Source organism: Tursiops truncatus, chromosome 8 (assembly GCF_011762595.2).
Source record: "Tursiops truncatus isolate mTurTru1 chromosome 8, mTurTru1.mat.Y, whole genome shotgun sequence".
NCBI classification, from domain to species: Eukaryota; Metazoa; Chordata; class Mammalia; order Artiodactyla; family Delphinidae; genus Tursiops; species Tursiops truncatus.
In genome coordinates, this window is record NC_047041.1 from 17,917,734 (window position 1) to 17,942,119 (window position 24,386).

Here is a 24,386-nt window from a genome sequence, read left to right on the forward strand (position 1 = left end):
GAATCCACTAGTAGATCTTAGCACTCTTACCTGGAAAACTGTCACTGCCTGTCCTGGACCCTGGCTTTTACCACTGGGGACAGTGCAGCTGGTGTGGCTCCCTGCTGGCCTTCCTGACAGGATGCCACTCTTGTGATCTCCAACTTAGGGTGTAAGCTGATTCTCCCAGTAAAAAGGGAAAATCAGTAGGGCCTTGGATCCCCTCCAACAGAAGGGGAGAGTTTTAAATTGTGACCTCTGTTAAATGACTAAACTCCACCAGACCTCAGTTTCCTCATCTATAAAATTAAGGGTCTGGGGATAACCTCTAGCATCACATCCTATAACTGTGGGTCTCTTAGTTTATAGAAAGTACTAAATTATTGAGTTACCTACCCTCTTGGCTGACCTTTCAAGTTGTGGTAGCAAAACATCTGTTGCACATATTGTTAAAAGTTAAATTGTATGGCTACAGTGTGCTTTGGAAAAGGAAACTGAAATATGTTAGAAGCAGAATGAAGAAAAAATTCTGCCCTTTTCCTCCACCCAACCCTCCAGCATCACTATTTTCAAACCACACTGGTTAAGATTTTAAGTGCAGCCCTTTACTTCTAAGATGATACATGTTACAAAGCATTAATAATCCTTTACTACACATTTTCCTCAGAAGTTCTAGCTACAAAGCAGCTGGCCTTGATAGTTTGACAAGGGTCTAATTAATACGATGAAAAATGAAGGGACTTCATTTTCTTCTATCCATATTATACTTTTCAAAAGTTTTAAGATTGGGTAGACTACTTTCACAAGAATTGTGAGAAACTTCAAGTTTAGGTACAGATTCTGTCACTTACTAGTTGTGTAATCTTGAACAGGTCATTTCATCTCTTGGTTTTCTTTTCTACAATATGGCAATTAAATATATATATGCATATATATTGAGCTTTGAAGTAAATGAATAGATCAGTCCTAATAAATGCTTTGTAAACTGTAAAGTCCTTCACAAATGAGTAGTAATATTATTATTATAGATGATGTATTCAGTGCCATTTCATGCATATGTAAAAGAAACACAGAAGTATAAAATATAATTCCAGTCTTAAGGGAACTTACAGAGGACTTGGGGAAATAGGGTTACTTGTTTTTTGAAATATAAAGACATCAATTGGTATCTTTCTCTATCTTCAAATGAACTTAGTCTATAGTTAGCAAAACGTACAAAACTAATACCCACAAAAGTGACTCCATCATCCTCCAGTGAAGTGATCTCAGTGCTCACCATCGCCAGTCAATTTGGTTCTACATGGTTCTACAGAGGGGCAGATATAATTTCTTATTTGTATAACACTTTTGGTTGCTCAATAATTTTCAAACTATTCTCTCATTTAAACCTATAATAAATTAGTCAGGATTAACTTATTTAATCATAAACACCAAATCTTTTCTTCTATTTTTATGACCTGTGTAACTTTTTTTCCTTTGTCATCAGCCCTGAAGTCAGTGGATCTGCATGAATCTGGAAAATTTCAAAAACAATTTGCTGTGGACTTGGACAAGAATATCAAAATCCAGTGGCAAAAGCATAGTTACCCCTTGGTTGTATCACTGGCCTATTCAGTCAAAGAGATTGAGTACATCGCTCGGGTTATTGACAGAACTGGAGGAGGAAAAAGTACTATCATTGTTATCTCTCTGGGCCAGCACTTCAGACCCTTTCCCATTAATGTTTTTCTCCGAAGGGCCCTCAGTATCCATGATGCAGTTCAGCGCCTTCTTCTGAGAAGCCCAGACACTGTGGTTATCATCAAGGCAGAAAACATCAGGGAGATGCACACTGATGTGGAGAGATTTAGTGACTTTCATGGTTACATCCAATATCTTGCCATAAAGGACATTTTTCAGGATCTCAATGTGAGCATTATTGATGCCTGGGATATAACAATTGCATATGGCACAAATAATGTCCACCCGCCCCAATCTGTAGTCAGAAATCAGATTAATATATTGTTAAACTTTATTTGCTAGATAAAACATATCGCTTTAATTTATTCACTTAATTAAAGACATCTATTAAGTGTTTGCTATCATGCCAGATGCTGTTGGCTCTGAACTCTCAATTAACAAGAGAAAATCTGCACTATGGCTGATTTATTAACCAGCAACTCAACCAAATCAGTTATTTCTAGTTTGGGCTTCCACTTACAAATAAACACAAAAATACTTATGAAAAGGAGCTACACTTCTTGATCAGAGTCATGCCACTTTTCACAAGCAGGAAGTCAAGACACCTAATGGTTAAAAGTTCTCTGTGATGCATGGAAATTCAGAGCAATAAAGTCATTATAAAATAAATATTTGGAGAAAGTAGTCCCATTTCCTTATTTACGAGACAACTTCAAGATGATTTCCAAGTGGGAAGAGAAGCCTTTTGAGGCAATGCTCCCTGTACATGGTCCTGAAGGAGCAACAGAATTTGAAGCAAGACCCTCTGGATACTGAAAGCCTCTGACATTTCTCTCCCTAGAGGGACTCCCACTGCTAGGAGCTAATCTATTCTATAGAATTTATCCTTTAGGAATACCAGATAAAACAGTTGAAAGCACAGTGCTCTAGGATTCAGAGAGCCGGGCTTCAGTCCTTCTGTTGACAGTAATTACATAACTTTGGATAAGTCACTTCAGCTCTCTGGGCCTCAGTTTCTGAAACGAAGGAGTTAGTCTGAGATTTGTGATTTTCAAACCTTGCTCTGTACAGCTCTGGGTGGTGCTGCAGGTACTGCCTGGAGGGACAGTTAGGAGAAGTGCTCGGTGCGCAGGGTACCAGTTCTTCCACACCACTTCAGCCAGAATATCAGCCATTTTTACCCATGTTTATTGGGCTTCTGGGTAGGCTTTTGATTTGAAAAAAAGGTTCTACCGCTTAAAATGTTTGAAAACCATAATGTAGATAATCAACATTGGTTTCTATAATCTACACATATGGGTTACTATTTTCATCACCCTCACTTGCATTGTAATAGGCCTTCCCAAAATTTGACCGAAAAAGAATATGAGAATTTCAGTTGAATAGGGTGATATAATTATTATAAAGTATTTTGGTATAATATCCTTCTTTAATTTTTCCCTCTAAACCATGCCCCAGATATCACTGGGCCCCTGACGTACTCTTGTTCCATCTAGGAAAAGACAATTATAATAGGAATATCTTAAATCCATTTATCCAGTTTCCTTCAGGAAAGGGATAATAATTTTTCTACTTATTTGCCCATGAACCACAATTCACAGTTCAGTGCCCAGTAAACAGATGGTCAAAAATAGTAAGTCCCTTATCATGTGTCAGGAACTATTCAAGACTTTAGGGATACAGTGGTCCAAAAGGCACATGAATTTTTTGCCATCAAAGAACTTATATTGTAATAAAGGAAAAAGATAAACAAAAAAGATATAAAATAATCCCACACTACTAAAGTAGTATGAACAAAGTATATAATAGGGTAATGTGATGCAGAGTGACAGCATGGTGGTGATGGAGGTGACTAGTTAGAGCATTTCAAAAAGGCATCTCAGAGGAGAAGCCATTACAAGCGAGATCAAAATAATGGAAAGGAGGCATCCATGAGACAAACTGAAGACAGCAATCCTTAAGAAAGAATGGCAAGTACCAAACCCCTGAGACATGATGGAGCTTGGTTTATTTAAAGACCAGGAGACCATTATGCCTGGAGTATTGTCAGTGCGAGAAGTATGGAGGGAGAAGAAGTTAGAGAGGAAGGTAGGGACCAGATCACATGTGGCCTTTGTAGTCTATGGCAAGGAGTTTGAATTCTATCCTAATTATAATGGGAAGGCAACTGAGGGAGGGAGAAAAGGAAGGAAAATAAGAGAGAGGGTAGGAAAGAGAGAAGGAAGAAAAGAAGGAGAAAGAGAAGGAAGAAAATAAAGGGAGGGAGGGAGGGAAAGAATAGGGAGGGAGGAAGGGGAGAGGAAGGGAGAGAGAGAAAGAGAAAGGGAGAGCGAGAGAGAAAAGAAGGAAAGAAAGAAGGGAGGGAGGGAGAGAGGGACTGGTAACATAACTCAGGCATCATCACAGACTGCTATAGTTGCTAACGTCAGAATGAACAACAGTTGTGAAACCATGGAACTTTGGAAAAGCATCTGTTTTCTTTTATTAATAAAGTGACTTTCCATTACCACTCTCCAATTGGGTAAGGTTGGCAGGGTCACTGAAGGTCTTGCTAAAGGGGCAGATTTTTTTTTAAAGAACACAGAGGACTATAATTTTAGAAGAGCAACTAAAATTAGAATGTGACCCAGAGATTTTTTTTTGAAAGAAAAGAAAAGAGAAGAAGTATTTGTTTGTAATGTGTGAACCCTAAGAGGAAGTGCAAGCTCAGGGTAATGCATTCAGAATGATAGACCTCAGAAGTGAGCACTTTCTAGCAGAAATCCAAAATGATTTCAGTTCTTCCCAAAAATGAATCAGTTTTTCTCAAAATGAATCATTATAAACACAGAGTAACTGTTGCCACGTCTGCTTGATGTTTGGTGGGTCATTTCCTGTCTGAGATGCTTGCGCAGTATGTCTGTAGCAACTGCAAACTGGTCTTCCAATGAGAGAAACAAGTAAAAATTACTGGCACACAGCCTTTTGGATAGAATGGATTCTTAGACAAGATGGATAAATATTTCTAAAGGAAACAAAAAGGTAAATATTTCCAAGGGAAATGATTATTATCAAGAGGTAAGGATGTTAAAGAGTATACTGAGAAGAAACTGACAATATTAAAAATTACAGGACGTCTGATATAAAAAATTATTACACTCTGATAAACGAGTGACTGTAAGATAGAAGGAAACTCTATATTGTACCCTTAGGGAAGAGAGAGGGTATCCAAGGAAGGAGCAACTTGGAAGGGGCCCTCCCCAAGGCTAGAATTCAGACCCTGCTGAGGAAGATGTAGTTCAGCCCACTGGGCAGCAGAAAAGATCACTGGTTTGTCCAGGTCACAGATGGTCTGCAATTGCTGGGCAAGCAGAAAGTGACCCTCTGTAGTGCAGATGGAATACAGGTGATCAGCAAGCAGGGGTGGGGGCATGTAAAGTGGGTGGGGGTCGGGACAGCTGACCTGCCCAGGGACCTACAGAGGGAATCAGGGTCTGTGCAAGCAGGAGGCCTTCACTGGCAGGAAGCCACAGATTGTTGTTTTCTGTGTACGAAAGCCAGGGAAAGTTATTGTTGGGAAAGGACAAGCCTACAAGGTCACTGAGAAATTGCCTGGTTCTAGGAACAAGACAGGAAGAGCTCCACTGGAACTCTCCATACTCACAATGCCCACCCACTGTTGTAGGCAGTGACAGGGGATAGTGCCTTCCTCCTGTACTGTCCCTCCAATGCCCTCTAATGACAAAGCTCGACAACACGCTCAACTTAAGGAGAGGTACTTAAAATAATTCTGTCTGTCACTGCAGAGAATATATTGATGGGTGAATTTGGAGCTGAGAGGCAATGCATTGATAACTGTGACAGTCATCAACTCACTCCTTTTTACTGGGCCATTTCCTTAGGAAACAACAAGACCATGCTCTAATAATAGTTATGATAGTTTGTATCTTTAAAAAAAAGTAAACAGAGGCTAAACAATATGTTACTAAATAACCAATGGAACACTGAAAAAATCACAGAGGAAATCAAAAATACCTAGAGACAAAGACAACAAAAACATGATGATCCAAAACCTATGGGATTCAGCAAAAGCAGTTCTAAGAGGGAAGTTTATAGCAATACAATCTTACCTCAAGAAACAAAAAAATCTCAAATAAACAACCAAACCTTACAACTAAAGCAACTAGAGAAAGGAGAACAAACAAAACCCAAAGTTGGTAGAAGGAGAGAAATCATAAAGATCAAAGCAGTTATAAATGAAATAGATATGAAGAAAAGAATAGCAAAGATCAATGAAACTAAAAGCTGGATCTTTGAGAACATAAACAAAATTGATAAACATTGAGCCAGATTAATCAAGAAAAATAGGGAGAGGACTCAACTCAATAAAATCAGAAGTGAAAAAGGAGAAGTTACAACAGACACCACAGAAATACAGAGGATCAATAAGATACTACTAGAAGCAAATATATGCCAATAAAATGGACAACATGGACGAAATGGACAAATTCTTAGAAAGGTACAACCTTCCAAGACTGAACCAGGGAGAAATAGACAATATGAACAGAACAATCGTAAGTACTGAAATTGAAACAGTGATTAAAAATCTTCCAACAAACGAAAGTCCAGGACCAGATGGTTTCACAGGCAAATTCTATCAAATATTTAGAGAAGAGTTAACACCTACCCTTCTCAAACTATTCCAAAAAATTACCGAGGAAGAAATACTCCCAAGTTCATTCTATAAGGCTACAATCATCCTGATGCCAAAACCAGACAAAGATATCACACAAAAAAAGAAAATTACAGGCCAATATCACTGATGAACATAGACACAAAAATCTTCAACAAAATACTGGCAAACTGAATCCAACAACACATTAAAAGGATCATCCACCAAGATCAAGTGGGATTTCTCCCAGGAATGCAAGGATTCTTCAATATACGCAAATCAATCAATGTGATACACCACATTAACCAACTGAGGAATAAAAACCATGTTATCATCTCAATAGCTGCAAAAACAGGTTTTGACAATATTCAACACCCATTTATGATAAAAACTCTCCAGAAACTGACCACAGAGGGAAACTACCTCAGCATATAAAGACCATATATGACAAACCCACAGCAAACATCATTCTCAATGGTGAAAAATTGAAAGCATTTTCTCTAATATCAAGAACAAGACAAAAATATTCACTGTCACAATTATTATTCAACATAGTTTTAGAAGTCCTAGCCACAGCAATCAGAGAAGAAAAAGAATTAGAAGGAATCCAAATTGGCAAAGAAGAAGTAAAACTGTCATCATTTGCAGATGACATGATACTATACACAGAAAATCCTAAAGATACTAACAGAAAACTACTAGCACACATCAATGAATTTGGTAAAGTTGCAGGATACAAAATTAATGCACAGAAATCTCTTGCATTCCTGTACACTAACAATGAAAGATCAGAAAGAAAAATTAAGGAAACAATCCCAATTACCATTGCACCAAAAAAAAAAAAAAAAAAAAAAAAAACCTAGGAATAAACCTACCTAAGGAGGCAAAAGACCTGTACTCAGAAAACTGTAAGACACTGATGAAAGAAATAAAAGATGACAAAAATGGATGAAGAGATATACCATGTTCTTGGATTGGAAGAATCAATATTGTGAAAACAACTATGCTACACAAAGCAATCTACAGGTTCAATGCAATCCCTATCAAATTACTAATGGCATTTTTCACAGAATTAGAACAAAAAAATTCACAATTTGTATGGAAACACAAAAGACCCCGAATAGCTAAAGCAATCTGGAGAAAGAAAAACGGAGCTGGAGGAATCAGGCTCCCAGACTTCAGACTATACTACAAAGCTACAGTAATCAAGACAGTATGGTACTGGCACAAAAATAGAAATATAGATCAATGGAACAGGATAGAAAGGCCAGAGATAAACCCACACACCTATGGTCACTTAATCTATGACAAAGAAGAAGAATATACAATGGAGAAAAGCCAGCCTCTTCAATAAATGGTGTGGGAAAACTGGACAGCTGCATGTAAAAGAATGAAATTAGAACACTCCCAAACACCATACACAAAAATAAACTTAAAATGGATTAAAACCTAAATATAAGGCCAGACACTATAAAACTCTTAGAGGAAAACATAGGCAAAACACGCTTTGACATAAACTGCAGCAAGATCCTTTCTGAACCTCCTACTAGAGTAATGAAAATAAAAACAAAAATAAATAAATGGGATCTAATTAAACTTAAAAGCTTTTGCACAGGGACTTCTCTGCTTGCACAGTGGTTAAGAATCCACCTGTCAATGCAGGGGACACTGGTTGGAGCCCTGGTCCGGGAAGATCCCACATATCGTGGAGTAACAAAGCCTGTGCGCCACAACTACTGAGCCTGCTTTCTAGAGCCCATGAGCCACAACTATTGAGCCTGTGTGCCACAACTACTGAAGTCCGTGCACCTGGAGTCCATGCTCCACAACAAAAAGAAGCCACTGCAATGAGAAGCCTGCACACCACAATGAAGAGTAGCCCCCGCTCGCCACAACTAGAGAAAGCTTGTGTGCAGCAACAAAGACCCAACGCAGCCAAAAACAAATAAATAAATAAATTACTTTTTTTTATTAAAAAAAGTTTTTGCACAGCAGAGGAAACCATAAACAAAACAAAAAGATGACCCTCAGAATGGGAGATAATATTTGCAAATGAAGCAACCAACAAGGGATTAATCTCCAAAATATACAAACAGCTCATGCAGCTCAATATCAAAAAAATGAACAACCCAATTAAAAAATGGGTGAAAGACTGAAACAGACATTGCTCCAAAGAAAACATTCAGATGGCCAAAAAACACCTGAAAAGATGCTCAACATCACTAATTATTAGAGAAATGCAAATCAAAACCACAATGAGGTACCAACTCACACTGGTCAGAATGGCCATCATCAAAAAATCAACAAACAATAAATGCTGGAGAGGGTGTGGAGAAAAGGGAACCCTCTTGCACTGTTGGTGGGAATGTAAATTGGTAACAGCCACTATGGAGAACAGTATGGAGGTTCCCTGAAAAACTAAAAATGGAACTACCATACGACCCAGCAATCCCACTCCTGGGCACATACCTAGAGAAAACCATAATTCGAAAACATACACGCACCCCAATGTTCATTGCAGCACTATTTACCATAGCCAGACAAGGAAGCAACCTAAGTTTCCATCAACAGAGGAATGGATAAAGAAGATGTGATACATATATACAATGGAATATTACTCAGTCATTAAATAAAGAACAAAATAATGCCATTTCCAGCAACATGGATAGACCTAGAGATTGTCATACTGAGTGAAGTACAGACAGAGAAAGACAAATATCATATGATATCTCTTACAGGTGGAATCTTAAACAAAAGGGTACAAATGTTATTTACAAAACAGAAGTAGAGTCACAGATGTAGAAAACAAACCAGGGGATAAGAGGGGGAGGGATAAATTGGGAGACTGGGATTGACATATACACACTGCTATATGTAAAATAGATAACTAATAAGGGCCTATGGTATAGGACAGGGAACTCTATTCAATACTCTGTAATGACCTATATGGGAAAAGAATCTAAAACTGAGTGGATATATGTGCATGTATAATGGATTCACTTTGCTTTACAGCAGAAACTAACACAACATTGTAAAGCAACTATATTGCAATAAAATTTTTTAATAAAAATAAAATTTCTAAAGATATGGTAAAGAGCTAATATTTTAAGAAATAAATAGGAGACTACAAAGCAAAAAAAAAGTAGAAATTATAAGTAGAAATTATATATATCCCCTGATATTACTTTTCTCTTCAGATATTGACACATATCTTCTCCTCTTTGTACAATACCTTCTTGAAAATGTCCTCACTACCTCCTCTTCTCTGTTACAACATATCACAGTTGGGCTTATGTTCTACATTGCTCTTGTTGAAGTCATCTTCATATTGTTCATCCCAATGGCCGCTTCTCTATCTTCATCCAGTTCAGCCTATCAGTAGAATTTAACCAAGTTGAATAAACCTTCTTTATTTAAACCCTCACTTTCCTTTTTTGTGAGACATGACTCTTTCTGTGTTTTCCTCCAGCCTCCCTGGAGGCTCCCTCCCACTCTCCTTTGCTAATTCCACCTCTTGGCCTCTAAGTTTGGAATACCCTGGGGTTCAGTCCTACCACCTGCTTTGTTCTATCTATGCTGTCATTCTGGGTGATATCCACTCTTGGGTTTACATACTACCTGTATTCAATGACTTCTAAATATGTGTCTCCAGGTCTGATCTCTCCACTGAGTTTAGGACTGGCATATCCCACTGCTTAGGACTTGCATATCCCATTGCTTACTTAACTCTCCATTTGCCTGTCTAGGAAGCATCTCAAACCCAACATGATCAAGATGGAATTCTTGATTTATATTCCAGAACACATTTGTCCCCAGTCTTCTCCAATTCAAAAAATGTTAGTAAAATCCATACAGTAATTAGAAGCTATCCTTGATTCATCCATTTCTTTCACTCATTCCAAAGTCCTGCCATATTTTCTTAAAATATATGTAGAAAATCTGTCTCTTCTTTTCTACTTCCATTGCCACCATCCTAGCCCAAGCTATACCACTTCTTTCCTGGATTTAGGAAATGACTGGTCTTTCTGCTTATAATCTTGACACTTCACAAGTCAATCTCTACAAAGCAGCCAGATTGATCTTTTAAAATGGAAATCAGATTATTTCATATCCTTAGGTGAAATCTTTCAATGGCTTCTAAATTTCCTTCCAATGATCCACAACGCTGTCTTCTTGTCAGTCCAGTCTCCAGTCAACTATCTCCTGAGAGATCATTCTTCCTGACCACACAATACAGAAGTAGCTCTCTCCATCTCTCCATTAGTTAATTACTTGGCCATGTTCTCTTTTCATATGACTATGTATCACTATCCAAAATGCTCTCATTAAGTTAGGTCATATATGTGATTTTTACCTGTTCTACTCAATGCTAGATTCTAAGCTCCCTAACTGTAAGGGCCTTGTGTTGTTCACTAGATGCTTTGCCCACAGCATCTAGAACAATGCCCAGAATATATCAATAGCTCAGTTTATATGAGCTGAATAAAATAAAGATTCCTTTCACATTTGCCAGGGAGGAAGCGAGATGCAATAGCTGCTAGTATCCACCTATTTAGAATTAGGAAGAGGTTTATGTATAAAATGACATGGCATGTAATAGAGACATATTCTCTTTTAGGACAATAAATCCATGATATGACACAGAGCCTCCAAGATTCATCCGATCTGCCAAAGGCCATGAGATGTGTATCCCAAAATATTTTGATGCTCTGACTTAGAAATGAAGAATTTAGGGACATAGATTGTATTTTTCACCTTTATCTATTGATGACTGCAGCCTTAAAAAGGAAAAGAGAATATGGACATATGAGTTGTACCCTTTGTGTTGCCAGAAAAGATTTGCTCCTTTGGAATATAAACAATGATATTGATAAAAGTGGTTACCGTAAAAGGCTTGACAAACTTAGAAAAACAAGAAAGAATAAGATTTGATCCCTGCCCAGAAAGTACTCACAATCCAACCGAAGAGCAGAACATGTATAGAAATACCTTACAGGGGGGACCTTCATGATGGCAGAGGAGTGAGACGCGGAGATCACCTTCCTCCCCACAAATACATCAAAAATACAACTACATGTGGAACAACTCCTACAGAACACTTACTGAACGCTGGCAGAAGACTTCCCAAAAAGCAAGAAAATACCCACATACCTGGGTAGGGCAAAAGAAAAAAGAAAAAACAGAGACAAAAGAAGAGTGACAGGACCTGCATCTCTGGGAAGGAGCTGTGAAGGAGAAGTTTCCACACACTAGGAAGCCCCTTCACTGGCAGAGACCAAGAGTGGGCAGGGGGGAAGCTTCAGAGCCATGGAGGAGAGCACAGCAACAGGGGTGCAGAGGACAAAGCAGAGAGATTCCCACACAGAGGATCAGTGCTGACCAGCACTCACCAGCCTGAGAGGTTTGTCTGCTCAACCACCAGGACAGGTGGGGGCTGGGAGCTGAGGCTAGGGCTTCGGAGGTCGGATCCCAGGGAAAGGACTGGGGTTGGCTGCGTGAACACAGCCTGAAGGGGCTAGTGAGCCACAGCTAGCTGGGAAGGAGTCCGGGAAAAAGTTTGGAACTGCCGAAGAGGCAAGAGACTTTTTATTATCTTTTTACCACAGCTGACCACTTCCTTTACTGGAACCTCTCACGTCTCTTAGTCTGTATTTTTATTTTAACATCTTTATTGAAGTATAATTGCTTTACAATGATGTGTTAGTTTCTGATTTATAATAAAGTGAATCTGCTATACATATACATATATCCCCATAGCTCCTCCCTCTTGTGTCTCCCTCCCACCGTCCCTCTCCCACCCCTCTAGGTGATCACAAAACACCGAGCTGATCTCCCTGTGCTATACGGCTGCTTCCCACTAGCTATATCATAAATATCATTTTATCTAGGCCACACAACTGTTAGAATAAAGAGAGAACAGTTTTTTGTTTTTGTTTTTTCTGCTTTTAAGGCTCTATCAGTACTGTTACTCAGAACTCAGTCAAAACTGAGTCCAGCATTTAAAAACTAACCGAATGCTGGGGGAGACCTTCAAGATGGCACAGAAGTAAGACGTGGAGATCACCTTCCTCCCCACAAATACATGAGAAATACATCTACATGTGGAACAACTCCTACAGAACACCTACTGAACGCTGTCAGGAAACTTCAGACCTCCCAAAAGGCAAGAAACTTCCCACGTACCTGGGTAGGGCAAAAGAAAAAAGAAAAAACAGAGACAAAAGAATAGGGACAGGACATGCACTTCTGGGAGGGAGCTGCGAAGGGGGAAAAGTTTCCACACACTAGGAAGTCCCTTCATGGCGGAGATGGGGGTAGTGGGGAGGTAGCTTCAGAGCCATGGAAGAGAGCGCAGCAACAGGGGTGCAGAGGGCAAAGTGGAGAGATTCCTGTATAGAGAATCGGTGCTGACTAGCACTCACCAGCTTGAGAGGTTTGTCTGCTCACCTGCCAGGACAGGTGGGGGCTGGGAACTAAGGCTTGGGCTTCGGAGGTCAGATCCCAGGGAGAAGATGGGTTGGCTGCATTAACACAGCCTGAAGGGGGTTAGTGTGCCACAGCTAGCCGGGAGGGAGTCCGAGAAAAAGTCTGGACCTGCCTAAGAGGCAAGAGACCATTGTTTCAGGGTGCACGAGGAGAGGGGATTCAGAGCACCGCCTAAATGAGCTTCAAAGATGGGCATGAGCCACATCTATCAGCTTGGACCCCAGAGACAAGCATGAAATGCTAACACTGCTGCTTCAGCCACCAAGAATCCTGTGTGCAAGCACAGGTCATTATCTACACCCTGCCCCCCAGGAGCCTGTGCAGCCCACCACTGCCAGGGTCCCGTGATCCAGGGACAACTTCCCCAGGAGAACACACGGCATGCCCAAGGCTGTTGCAACATCATGCTGGCCTCTGCCACCACAGGCTCACCCCTCATTCCAATTATAACTACCGTACCCCTACCTACCCCCCTGCCTGAATGAGCAAGAGCCCCCTAATCAGCCACTACTTTAACCCCCTCCTGTCTGGGTGGGGAATGGATACTTGAGGGCAACATACATGCAGAGGTGGGGCCAAAACCAAAGCTGAACCCCAGGAGCTGTGTGAACAAAGAAAAGAAAGGGAAATTTCTCTGTGCAGCCTCAGGAGCAGTGGATTAAATCACCCCAATCAACTTGATGTACCCTGAATCTGCAGAATACCTGAATACACAATGAATTATCCCAAAACTGTAGCGGTGGATTTGGAAGCAACTGGACACTTGGGGCTTGCTGTTGGCAACTGATTTGTTTCTGATTTTTATGTTTATCTTAGTTTAGTGTTTAGCACTTGTTATCATTGGTGGATTTGTTTATTGGTTTGGTTGCTCTCTTCTTTTGTTTTTTTATTATTTTTTCATTTTAATAATTTTTTTCAATTTATTATTATTCTTTCTTTCTTTTTTTTCTCCCTTATCTTCTGACCCATGTGGCTGACAGGGACTTGGTGCTTTGGCCTGGCGTCAGGCCTGAGTCTCCAAGGTGGGAGAGCCAAGATCAGGACATTGGACCACCAGAGACTTCCTGAGCCCATGTAATATCAATCAGTGAGAGCTCTCCCAGAGATCTCCGTCTCAACACTAAGACCCAGCTCCACCCAACAGCCAGCAAATTCTACTGCTAGATGCCCCATGCCAAACAACTAGGAAGACAGAAACACAAACCCACCATTAGAAGAGAGGCTGCTTAAAATCATACTAACTTCACGGAAACCCCAAAACACACCACCGGACATAGCACTGCCCACCAGAAAGACAAGGTCCAGCCCCACACACCAGAACACAGGCACCAGACCCCTCCACAAGGAAGTCTACACAACCCACTGAGTCAACCTCACCCACTGGGGGCAGACAACAAAAAGAAAGGGAACTATGAACCTGCATCCTGCAAAAAGGAGACCACAAACGCAGTAAGTTAAACAAAAAGAGAAGACAGAGAAATATGCAGAAGATGAAGGAGCAAGGTAAAAACCCACCAGACCAAACAAAAGAAGAGGAAATAGGCAGTCTACCTGAAAAACAATTCAGAGTAATGATATAAAGATCATCCAAAAACTTTGAAATAGAAGGGAGAAAATACAAGAAACATTTAACAAGGACCTAAAAGAACTAAAGAGCAAACAAACAATGATAAACAACACTATAAATGAAATTAAAAATTCTCTGGAAGGAATCAATAGCAGAATTACTGAGGCAGAAGAACAGATAAGTGACCTGGAAGACAAAATAGTGGAAATGAGTACTGCAGAGCAGAATAAAGAAAAAAGAATGAAAAGAATTGAGGACAGCCTTAGAGACCTCTGGGACAACATTAAACACACCAACATCCAAATTATAGGGATCACAGAAGAAGAAGAGAAAAGAAAGGGTCTGAGAAGATATTGGAAGAGAGTATAGTTGAAAACTTCCCTAACATGAGAAAGGAAATAGTCAATCAAACCCAGGAAGCGCATGGAGTCCCATACAGGATAAATCCAAGGAGAAACACACCAAGACACATATTAATCAAACTATCAAAAATTAAATACAAAGAAAAAATATTAAAAGCAGCAAGGGAAAAGCAACAAATAACATACAAGGGAATCCCCATAAGGTTAACAGCTGATTTTGCAGCAAAAACTCTGCAAACCAGAAGGGAGTGGCAGGACATATTTAAAGGGATGAAAGTGAAAAACCTACAACCAAGACTACTCTACCTAGCAAGGATCACATTCAGATTTGACAGAGAAATTTAAAAAACCTTTACAGACAGCAAAAGATAAGAGAATTCAGCACCACAAAACCAACTTTACAACAAATGCTAAAGGAACTTCTCTAGTCAGGAAACACAAGAGAAGGAAAAGACCTACAAAAACAAACCCAAAACAATTAAGAAAATGGTAACAGGAACATACATATCGATAATTACCTTAAATGTAAATCGATTAAATGCTCCAACCAAAAGACACAGACTGGTTGAATGGATACAAAAACAAGACCTATATATATGCTGTCTACAAAAGACCCACTTCAGACCTAGGGACACATACAGACTGAAAGTAAGGGGATGGAAAAAGATATTCCATGCAAATGGAGATCAAAAGAAAGCTGGAGTAGCAATTCTCATATCAGACAAATGGACTTTAAAATAAAGACTATTAGAAGAGACAAAGAAGGACACTACATAATGATCAAGGGGTCAATCCAAGAAGTAGATATAACAAATGTAAATATTTATGTACCCAACATAGGAACACCTCAATACAGAAGGCAAATGCTAACAGCCATAAAACAGGAAATGGACAGTAACACAATCATAGTAGGGGACTTTAACACCCCACTTTCACCAATCGACGGATTATCCAAAATGAAAATATATAAGGAAACACATGCTTTAAATGACACATTAAACAAGATGGATTTAAGTGATATTTACAGGACATTCCATCCAAAAACAACAGAATACATTTTATTCTCAAGTGTTCATGGAACATTGTCCAGGAGGGACCATATCTTTAGTCACAAATCAAGCATTGGTAAATTTAAGAAAATGGATATCGTATCAAGTTTCTTTTCTGGCCACAATGCTATGAGACTAGATATCAATTACAGGAAAAATACTGTAAAAAATACAAACACATGGAGGCTAAACAATACACTGCTAAATTACCAAGAGATCACTGAAGAAATCAACACGAAATAAAAAAAATACCTAGAGAAAAATGACCCAGAACCCATGGGATGCAGAAAAAGCACTTCTAAGAGGAAAGTTTATAGCAATACAATCCTACCTCAAAAAACAAGAAAAATCTCAAATAAACAACCTAACCTTACACTTAAAGCAATTAGAGAAATAAAGAACAAAAAAAACCCCCCAAAGTTAGAAGGAAAGAAATCATAAAAATCAGATCAGAAATAAATGGGAAAAAAAATGAAGGAAACAATAGCAAAGATCACTAAAACTAAAAGCTGGTTCTTTGAGAAGGGAAACAAAATTGATAAACCATTAGCCAGATTCATCAAGAAAAAAAGGGAGAAGACTCAATCAACTGAATTAGAAATAAAAAGGAGAAGCAACAACTGACACTGCAGAAATACAAAGGATCATGAGAGATTACTACAAGCAACTATATGCCAATAAAATGGACAACCTGGAAGAAATGGACAAATTCTTAGAAAAGCACAACCTTCTGAGGCTGAACCAGGAAGAAACAGAAAATATAAACAGGCCAATCACAAGCACTGAAATTGAGACTGTGATTAAAAATCTTCCAACAAACAAAAGCCCAGGACCAGATGGCTCCACAGGCAAATTCTATCAAACATTTAGAGAAGAGCTAACACCTATTCTTCTCAAATGCTTCCAAAACATAGCAGAGGGAGGAACACTCCCAAATTCATTCTATGAAGCCACCATCACCCTGATACCAAAAACAGACAAAGATGTCACAAAAAAAGAAAACTACAGGCCAATATCACTGATGAATACAGATGCAAAATTCTTCAACAAAATATTAGCAAACAGAATCCAACAGCACATTAAGAGGATCATACACCATGATCAAGTGGGGTTTATTCCAGGAATGCAAGGATTATTCAATATACACAAATCAATCAATGTGATACACCACATTAACAAATTGAAGGATAAAAACCATATGATAATCTCAATAGATGCAGAAAAAGCTTTCAACAAAATTCAACACCGATTTATGATAAAAACTCTCCAGAAAGTAGGCATAGCAGGAACCTACCTCAACATAATAAAGGGCATATATGACAAACCCACCACAAACATCGTTCTCAATGGTGAAAACTGAAACCATTTCCTCTAAGATCAGGAACAAGACAAAGCTGCCCACTCTCACCACTATTATTTAACATAGTTTTGGAAGACTTAGCCACAGCAATCAGAGAAGAAAAAGAAATAAAAGGAACCCAGATCAGAAAAGAAGAAGTAAAACTGTCACTGTTTGCACATGACATGATACTATACATAAAGAATCCTAAAGATACTACCAGAAAACTACTAGAGCTAATCAATGAATTTGGTAAAGTAGCAGGATACAAAATTAATGCACAGAAATCACTTGCATTCCTACACACTAATGATGAAAAATATGAAGGCAAAATTAAGAAAACACTCTCATTTACCATTGCAACAAAAAGAATAAAATACCTGGCAATAAACCTAACTAAGGAGACAAAAGACCTGTATGCAGAAAATTATAAGACACTGATGAAAGAAATTAAAGATGATACAGATGGCGAGATATACCATGTTCTTGAATTGGAAGAATAAACATTGTGAAAATGACTATACTACCCAAAGCAATCTACAGATTCAGTGTAATCCCTATCAAACTACCACTGGTATTTTTCACAGAACAAAAAATGTCACAATTTGTATGGAAACACAAAAGACCCCAAATAGCCAAAGCAATCTTGAGAAAGAAAAACGGAGCTGGAGGAATCAGGCTTCCTGACTTAGACTATACTACAAAGCTACAGTAATCAGGACAGTACGGTACCAGCACAAAAACAGAAATATAGATCAATGGAACACAATAGAAAACCCAGAGATAAACCTATGCACTTATGGTCACCTTATCTTTGATAAAGGAGGCAAGAGTATACAATGGAGAAAAGACAGCCTCTTTGGTAAATGGTGCTGGGAGAACTGGACAGCTACATGTAAAAGAATGAAATTAGAACACTTCCTAACTCCATACACAAAAATAAACTCAAAATGGATTAAACACCTAAATGTAAGGCCAGACACTATAAAACTGTTAGTGGAAATCACAGGCAGAACACTCTATGACATTAGTCACAGCAAGATCCTTTTTGGCCCACCTCCTAGAGAAATGGAAATAAAAACAAAAATAAACAAATGGGACCTAATGAAACTTAAAAACTTTTGTACAGCAAAGGAAACCATAAACAAGATGAAAAGACAACCCAAGAATGGGAGAAAATATTTGCAAATGAAACAACTGACAAAGGATTAATCTCCAAACTATACAAGCAGCTCATGCAGCTCAATATCAAAAAAACAAACAACCCAATCCAAAAATGGGGAGAAGACCTAAACAGACAGTTCTCCTAAGAAGATATACAGATTGTCAACAAACACATGAAAAGATGCTCAACATCACTAATCATTAGAGAAATGCAAATCAAAACTACAATGAGGTATCACTTCACACCATTCAGAATAGCCATCATCAAAAAACCTACAAACAATAAATGCTGGAGAGGATGTGGACAAAAGGGAACCCTCTTGCACTGTTGGTGGGAATGTATATTGATACAGCCAGTATGGAGAACAGTATGGAGGTTCCTTAAAAAACTAAAATTAGGACTACCATATGACCCAGGAATCCCACTACTGGGCATATACCCTGGAAAACCATAATTCAAAAAGAGTCATGTTCCACAATGTTCATTGCAGCTGTATTTACAATAGCCAGGACAAGGAAGCAACTTAAGTGTCCAGCAACAGATGAATGCATAATGATGTGGCACATATATGCAATGGAATATTACTCAGCCATAAAAAGAAACGAAATTGAGTTATTGGTAGTGAGGTTGATGGACCTAGAATCTGTCATACAGAGTGAAGTAAGTCAGAAAGAGAAAAACAAATACTGTATGCTAACGCATATATATGGAATCTAAAAAAAAATGGTTCTGTAGAACCTAGGGGCAGGACCGGAATAAAAATGCAGACATAGAGAATGGACTTGAGGACACGGGGTGGGGGAAGGGTAAGCTGCGATGAAGTGAGAGAGTGGCATGGACTTACATATACTAACAAACGTAAAGTAGATAGCTAGTGGGAAGCAGCCACATAGCACAGGGAGATCAGCTTAGTCCTTTGTGACCACCTAGAGGAACAGGATAGGGTGGGTGCGAGGGAGACGCAAGAGGGACGAGATATAGAGATATATGTATATGTATAGATGATTCGCTTTGTTATAAAGCAGAAACTAACAAACAATTGTAAAGCAATTATACTCCAATAAAGATATTAAGAAAGAAAAAAAAAACAGAACAAAAAAGGTACATGCACCCCTACGTTTATAGCAGCACTATTCATAATAGCCAAGACATGGTAAGAACCTAATCTTCCATCAATAGATGAATGGATAAAGAAGCGGTACATATATATCAATACGATGGAATACTAGTCAGCCATAAAAAAAGAATGAAATAATGCCGTTTGCAGCAACATGGATACAACTAGAGATTATTACACTAAGTGAAGTAAGTCAGAAAGAGAAAGACATATAACATATGGTATCACTTATATGTGGAATCTAAAATATGATACAAATGAACCTATCTATGAAACAGAAACAGAATCACAGACATAGAGAATAGACTGGTGGTTACCAAGGGAGAGGGATGGAATGGGAGGTGGGGTTAGCAGATGTAAGTTTTTTTATATAGAATGGATAAACAACAAGGTCCTACTCTATAGCACAGAGAACTATATTCAATAATCTATAATAAACCATAATGGAAAAGAATATTTTAAAAAGAATATATATAATATACATATATAATGGAAAAGAATATTTTTAAAAGAATATATATAATATACATATATAATGTACAGTGAATCACTTTACTGTACAGCAGTAATTAACACACACTGTAAATCAACTATACTTCAATAAAATTTTTTTTAAAAAATGCCCAGATAGAATTGTGGCTCACACCCCACTGACTACACATGGCTGGACAGAAATGTGGGTTTGCACTCCATTTACAGCTAGGGTACAACCAACTGCTGCCAGCTCTCAGGGCAATTGTCTTTCTTTCTCTTGGTTATCTTTGAATTTGGGGAAAGTAGTATGTTTTGCACCCTCTTTGGGAACACTTCTTACGTCCATGGAGTTGTTCAGTACGGTCAGGAGTAAATACTATTTGTCCTGGCTAAAACCTAACAAGATATTTGAAAGGATTTTTTAAAGTAGCTTTATGGTGAGAAGTTGGCCAATTTTTATTTTATTTTATCTTAAAATAAAGCCACCACGTGGCCTTGCAGGATCTTAGTTCCCTGACCAGGGACTGAATCCAGGCCCAGGGCAGTGAAAGCACGGAGTCCTAACCACTGGGAAATTCCCAGAATTTGACCAAATTAAAAGCTGATATTCAGAGCCTAATAGGAACTTTCCTTTTTGGCCATGCCCCTAATCTAAAATGAAACTACATGCCCAGAGGGAAAGAAAAACATTCTGAACCCTTTGTGGGAGGATTTACTGAAACATTACAAAGAGAATCTAGGAAACTTTTCACTCCTATCTTAGTGAAGATCTTCAGCTAAATATAAAGAAGCAAATTGAAGATAATGTACTCTTTTTTTTTTTTTTAAGATTTTTTGATGTGGACCATTTTTAAAGTCTTTATTGAAGCAATTACAATATTGCTTCTGTTTTATGTTTTGGCTTTTTGGCCTCGAGGCATGTGGGATCTTATCTCCCCAACCAGGGATTGAACCCACCCATACCCCCTGCGTTGGAAGGCAAAGTCTTAACCACTGGACCGCCAGGGAAGTCCCTCAACCCAATCTTTGAGGAATTAAAAACTGTCTGACAAACTGAAGACAACTTGTACAACTTGTCTTACAAATTGAATCTTTACAAGAACGAAAAATCTCTGCTATCCTTTTTTACCAATCCCCAAACATCCCGTCTTCATCTCAAAAGGCTTGTAGGTATTGAAAAAACTCAGGCTTTAGGAAACAAAAGCCCTTCTTGGAGAAACTTATATTCTTTCTCTGTGCCTTTGAGATATATTTAAATGTTCTATCCTGTCTTTAGGAACTGAGGGCCATCTCTTTAAAATGCAAACTTCAGGGAGGTCATTCTTATCAGAAGGGGAAAAAAAAGAGAGAGAAAAAAAAGGCTATTTGGAAACTAGGTGAATAAAAAAATCTTAAAAACCTTCACTACCAATATTAGTGAAAAGTTTAAGCCACCTGAGCAAGTAACCTGAACTTATTCTATCTGCCAGATACACAATTTGGATCCAGCTGTTCTTTTATAAACTAGTGAGTTTTGCATTATCATATATGTGTCATGGCTAAAATTTTTAAATGAAAGCCGTAAGATCTCTGCTTGCATCTGTCTGTATGTTTATGTATGTCTATGTATGCATGTTATAGATATGTGATATTTTTCTACCTCTGGGTGGTATTGCCAAAATGAATTTGTAAAGAGCTCTGTTTGATTGACTTAAATCAAATATACTCTCAGGAATATAGAAATTACTGAAATGTTTTTCAGGTTCATGTGATCTAGGATAATCTTTAGTAAATAAAAGCTAGTTTAAGTTTGTTGGTTTAATTAAAACAGGAATTTTTCGTATTCAAATATAATATAGATATACAACTTCTATTCTACCTCGGTTTACTAAAAGTTAAATAAGCTCACATTATCTCTGTTACATAATTTGTCAGCAAGAAAGATAAGATGATGATTAGCATTTAATGTCACGTGAAGCTTTCATAAGTAATCTAAACATGATTTCCAAGAATAAGTAAATTAAATACATATAAAAGTTTATTAATGAATTTTTCAACAGTAATTATGCTTTATGATAAGTCTACATAAAAATTGTTTCTAAATCTTTTTAAAAACTTGAAATGTTAAAGTTATATTGAGATAAGTTAAATGATGACTATTCATCGAATAGCTAGATCATTTTCAACTAAGATAAAATACTGAAACATTAATTACTGAACATAGGTTTAACCACTTTTGGCTTCCTTTTACAGAGGAACTAAAGATATTTGGGTTTATTAGTAAACATGTTTTTTGAGGCATTGAAAAATTTACTATAAGGAAGAATATACATCCAGAAATTATTAAATGTATTTATAAATTTGGCAATCATCAGAATGCTAGTGTGACCAACAGTCCACAATTGCTAACCTCTTAGTTTCCACTTGGACTTAAGGACTCTAAGGGTTAAGAATTCCAATCAGGGGGAGATCAAGATGGCAGAGTAGGAGGATGTGGAGCTCACCTCCCCCCACCAACACATCAAAAATACATCTACATGTGGAAAAATTCTCACTGAAAACAAACTGGAGACTGGCAGAAAGACTCTTGTACAACCAAGGCTGTGAGAAAGATCCACACAGAGTTGGGTAGGAGGGGAAGAGAAGCAATCAGGTCAGGACCGGCACCCCTGGTAGGGGACAAAGATGAGGAGGGGGCTTACACAAGCTCAGAGATCCTCCCTGAGGATCGAAGGATCTAAGGTAGAGACACATATTGGGCAACCCAAACCTGGGGCTTTGACACCAGGAAGATGAGTCCCCTTAGCTGGTCTGAAAATCAGTGGGACAAACAAGAGGGCTGTAAGAAACCTAGACTCTGCTCATGAAGGGCACACACACACTTGCTTACTCCCAAAACAAGGTGGAGGAAGCTGACTGAAATTGCACAGGACTCTGGCCAGTTTCCCACAACCACCCCAGCACAAGCCCCAGCCTGAGTCATGCGCCCACTCTAGGCACTCTTGCCCCATGGCAAAGCTCCACACTAGAGCAGCAGCTGTAGTGGCTGAGGGGAGTGTGCAGTTGTGAGGGACAGAGCTGGCTCAGACCCAGAATGGCATCTGAATGGGGCAAGAGTGGCCATTGCTGACACTTGTGGAGGCAGCACATAGGAAGTGGTCTGGAACTCTGACTGAGGCCAGGACTACCACAGCTCATGCCTCTACCCACACCAAGTGCCCACAGTAGCCCCTCTTGCTGTAGCATAGCTCACCTCTAGGGCAAGAATGCTGCTGCTGAGAATGGGGAGAGCACACACTTAGAGGGAATGGAGCCACCTCAGACCCAAACCTCAAGGCATCTGCTCTAGTAACTAGGGAACAGACCCCACCCCCAATAGGGAGGTGGTGGCAAATGAGAAGAGGAGAAACCCAGGCTCACACCTAGCTCCAGTTCTAGTCCTTCAGTCTCCAGCCCCACCTCCTACCAAGGCGATAGCCGCCAGCATGCCCTGGGGGAAGACATGATTCATGCTTATGCCAGATCCAGCTCTCCAAACAAACTCACTGGGAACACACAGACTGTGTAAGGATGCTTCCACATAAGGATACTGGTTCAAGATCAAAATAGGTAATATTTGACCTAATGTCACAGAGAAGTTAAGCAAAATAAGAAGACAGAGGAATTTGTTTCAAATGAAAGAACAAGAAAAACCCCTTTAAAAAAAAAACCACTAATGAAACAGAAATAATGTACCAGATAAGGAGTTCAAAGAATTAGTAATAAGAACACTAACAGAATTAGGGGAAAGAAGAGATGAACACAGTGAGAATTTTAAGAAGGAATTGGAAAATATAAAAAAAGAACCAGTCAGACCTGAAGAGTACAATAACTGAAATGAAAAACAGACTGGTAAGAATTAACAGCCGACTAGCTCATACAGAAGATGCATAAGTGGTCTGGAAGACAGAATTATGGAAACCACCTAATCAGAACAACAAAGAGAAGAAAAAATTAAGAAAATGAGAACAGTTTAAGGGACCTGTGCCACATCAAGAATACTAACACTGGTACTGTAAGGGGCCCAGAAGGAGAAGAGAGAGAGAAAAGGATCAAAATGCATTTGATGAAATTATGGCTGAAAAGTTCCCAAACATGAAGAAGGAAACATATCCAGGTACAGGAAGCACAGGGGGTCTCAAACAAGATGAACCCAAACAAACCCAGAACACAACATATAATTAAAATGGCAAAAGTGAGAAATAGAAGAATTCTAAAAGTAACAAGAGAAAAACAAACAGTCACATACAAAATCAGCTGATTTTTCTGCAGAAACATGGCACGCCAAAAGAGAGCGCCATGATATATTCAAAGTACTGAAATGGAAAAATATGCAACCTAGGATACTTTACCCAGGAATATTATTATTTAGAATTGAAGGAGAGATAAAGAACTTCTCAGACAAGCAAAAACTAAAGGAGTTCATCGATACTAAATCTACTGTAAGAGAAATGTTAAAGGGTTGTCTCTAAGTGGAAAAGAAAAGGCTACAACTAGAA

At 38.7% G+C, this 24,386-nt stretch overlaps 1 protein-coding gene and 1 long non-coding RNA gene across 8 annotated transcripts in view; one reads left to right on the forward strand and one right to left on the reverse strand.

Moving 5' to 3' along the window:
• The window catches only part of NXPE4 (neurexophilin and PC-esterase domain family member 4), a 43,050-nt gene extending 41,049 nt beyond the window's left edge, over positions 1–2,001 (forward strand). For all 6 annotated transcript variants that reach the window (XM_073808166.1, XM_019941858.3, XM_073808165.1 and 3 more), the window contains one exon: positions 1,466–2,001. In XM_073808166.1, coding sequence (XP_073664267.1) covers positions 1,466–2,001 — 536 coding nt within the window. The remainder of the gene's footprint in view (positions 1–1,465) is intronic.
• Positions 1–24,386, reverse strand: part of LOC141279315 (uncharacterized) — a 55,773-nt gene that overhangs the window by 4,888 nt on the left and 26,499 nt on the right. Inside the window, exon 1 of one of the 2 annotated variants that reach the window (XR_012333324.1) lies at positions 1,211–1,575. The exons of the other annotated variant lie outside the window; for it this stretch is intronic. This is a non-coding gene — a long non-coding RNA (uncharacterized lncRNA). Of the gene's footprint in view, positions 1–1,210; positions 1,576–24,386 lie in introns of those variants that run through there. 2 annotated transcript variants of the gene reach the window in all.